The following is a 2,349-nucleotide window of genomic DNA, read 5'->3' as shown; positions in this document are numbered from 1 at the left end:
TTTTTTTTTTTTTTTTTGTGTATTGATTAAAGTGAGTGGCAAAAATTGGATAGAATAAGATGTATGCACCAAGTATTGCATGAACTTCAAAAGGGATAGTTTCATTAAAATTGATAAGAAAAATTACAACTCCTATGTAAACAAAATTTAATTACCAATACTCTTGTACTATTATAATTCATTTGATCACATTATAAATTCATTTTCATAAATGTTAGTAGATTCATTTTATTTTTGAAAGTACATTGTCGTGATACACAATAAATAAATGGAGCCTTTAGTATATAACTTTTACCACAACTTTTTGAAAATATAAAATTAAAAAGAAAATATCTGTAAGAAAGTTCGTACAAAGCTTCCATTACGCGTACAAACGCCGACTTCCTTATCTATTTATACGATTTCTTCGCCTTCCATTTCCCATATTTCATCTCTCTTCTCTTTCATTTCTCCAATATGGCTGACAAACAACCCCACCTCAACGGCGCCTTCTACGGCCCAGCCGTCCCTCCTCCGGCAAAGACCTACCACCGCCATGGCCGCGGCCGCGGCTGCGCCTGTTGCCTGTTCACCACCTTTCTCAAGCTCCTCATCGGCATAGTCGTGGTGGTTGGTGTAGCGGTGTTGATATTATGGCTCATATTCCGTCCCAATAAGCTCAAATTCGACGTCAACGGCGCTGAACTCACCCGATTCAACGTCTCCGGAAACCAACTCCATTACAACCTCGCTTTAAACCTCACTATCCGAAACCCCAACAAGCGAATTGGAGTTTACTACGATGTCATCGAAGCTTCCCCATTTTATAAAGACCAGAGGCTAAACACCCAGTGGCTGCCGGCGTTCTACCAAGGCCACAAGACCACCACCGTCCTCAGCCCCCACTTTGACGGCCAACAGGTGGTGCTTCTCGCCGGCGAGAAGCTTGCGGAGTTTAACGGTGAGACACTTGCCGGCGTCTTCGACGTCGATGTGAAGTTCCGTCTCCGGCTAAGGTTGAAAGTCGGCGCCGTGAGGATTGGGAATTTCAGGCCAAAGGTTAACTGTGAATTGAACGTTCCATTGAAATCGAATGCAAACTCCTCTCCTTTCTTTCAAACCACTCGCTGCGATTTCGATTTCTGATTGAAATCTTTTCGGTTTTGACTCAGTCAACTCTCTGCAGATTTTTTTGACTGAGTCAACTCTATACTTATTCTGATTTTTTCCTTGATATTGTATTTTATTTTATTTTTTTATTTTATTGTTTTTGTTTCTATGTTGATATACTTTACGTTTTCTAGTTGGTTGTATATTTATTTTGGTATTGAATAAATATTCTATTTTTGTATATTCTTTCTAATGGATTAGGTACTCATAGTTTTTAATATCAATTTCTTTTAGATTTGGTATTCATATTTTTTAATATCAATTTCTTTTAAAATTCAATTTTCAAATAGGGTGGAAATTCAAATCTATAACTTGTAAAAGAGACATTATAAACATAATTATATGAGCATAGCATGTGACTGAAACATCTATAAATCTATTATATGTTTGAAAATTTGATATCACTCCGTATTAATTAGGTTAAATTATAAAAATGTTCTTGAACTTTACCTTCTATATAAAAAATATCTATGAAGTTTCAAATTTTCAAAAATACCTTTAAACTTTCAAAAAGAGTTAAAACAAAATATCTTTGCCGTTAGTTTTGAGTTGAAAATGTTAAAATTTTGTTTAAAAAATACACTTGAACTTTCAAAATGTTTCAAAAATACCTTTAACTTAATAAAAGTTCAAAAATATCTCCATCGTTAGTATTTGAACAAAAAACCATTAATTCCACTTGACAAAAATGACTTTAAAAATAAAAAATTTTAAAAATGCTCATACTGATCCATTTGTTTGGAGTTTTCTAAAGTTCGAAAAGAACCAATTTTAAAATAAATTATATAGATATCATATTTTTTTCATATAGGTACTCTCATATTTTTCTTAATTTTTCAATTCTTAGCTTACACCAATTTTCTTAACAATCAAAATAAAAAAAAACTAAAATTTTAAGTTAAAACATAAAATATCAATAAATTTCACAAAGTTTCAAAATCAAAATCTCCTCTTGAAACATACCAAAATGATAAATAGTCAAATAAAAAAATATTTTAACTATTTATCGCAGATATAAGTACTCTCTCTTTTTTTTTTTTTTTTTAAATTTTCAATTCTTAGCTTATACCAATTTTCTCAACAACCAAAACATACCAAAACGTTGTGACGCTAAAAGCTCCTTCACAAAGCATCTTGGAGAGAAAATTCGAAGAAGTGCCTTTTCATGTGTGCGTATCAAATGGAGAGCTTTGCGGCACC

At 32.7% G+C, this 2,349-nt stretch overlaps 1 protein-coding gene across 1 annotated transcript; it reads left to right on the top strand.

The window, feature by feature from the left end:
• Nucleotides 1-204: 204 nt before the first annotated feature.
• LOC120091255 (NDR1/HIN1-like protein 10) lies at nt 205-1,330 on the top strand. The gene has a single exon (XM_039049204.2). It carries the CDS (start codon nt 457-459, stop codon nt 1,123-1,125), a length of 669 nt encoding a protein of 222 aa, XP_038905132.1. The 5' UTR covers nt 205-456; the 3' UTR covers nt 1,126-1,330.
• The last annotated feature ends 1,019 nt before the right edge of the window (nt 1,331-2,349 follow it).

The sequence above is a fragment of the Benincasa hispida genome, chromosome 11 (assembly GCF_027475165.1).
Source record: "Benincasa hispida cultivar pf3 chromosome 11, pf3_genome.v1.1, whole genome shotgun sequence".
Lineage (NCBI taxonomy): Eukaryota > Viridiplantae > Streptophyta > Magnoliopsida > Cucurbitales > Cucurbitaceae > Benincasa > Benincasa hispida.
Note: the sequence above shows the minus strand (reverse complement) of the source record. Positions and strands in the feature narration are given on the sequence as shown.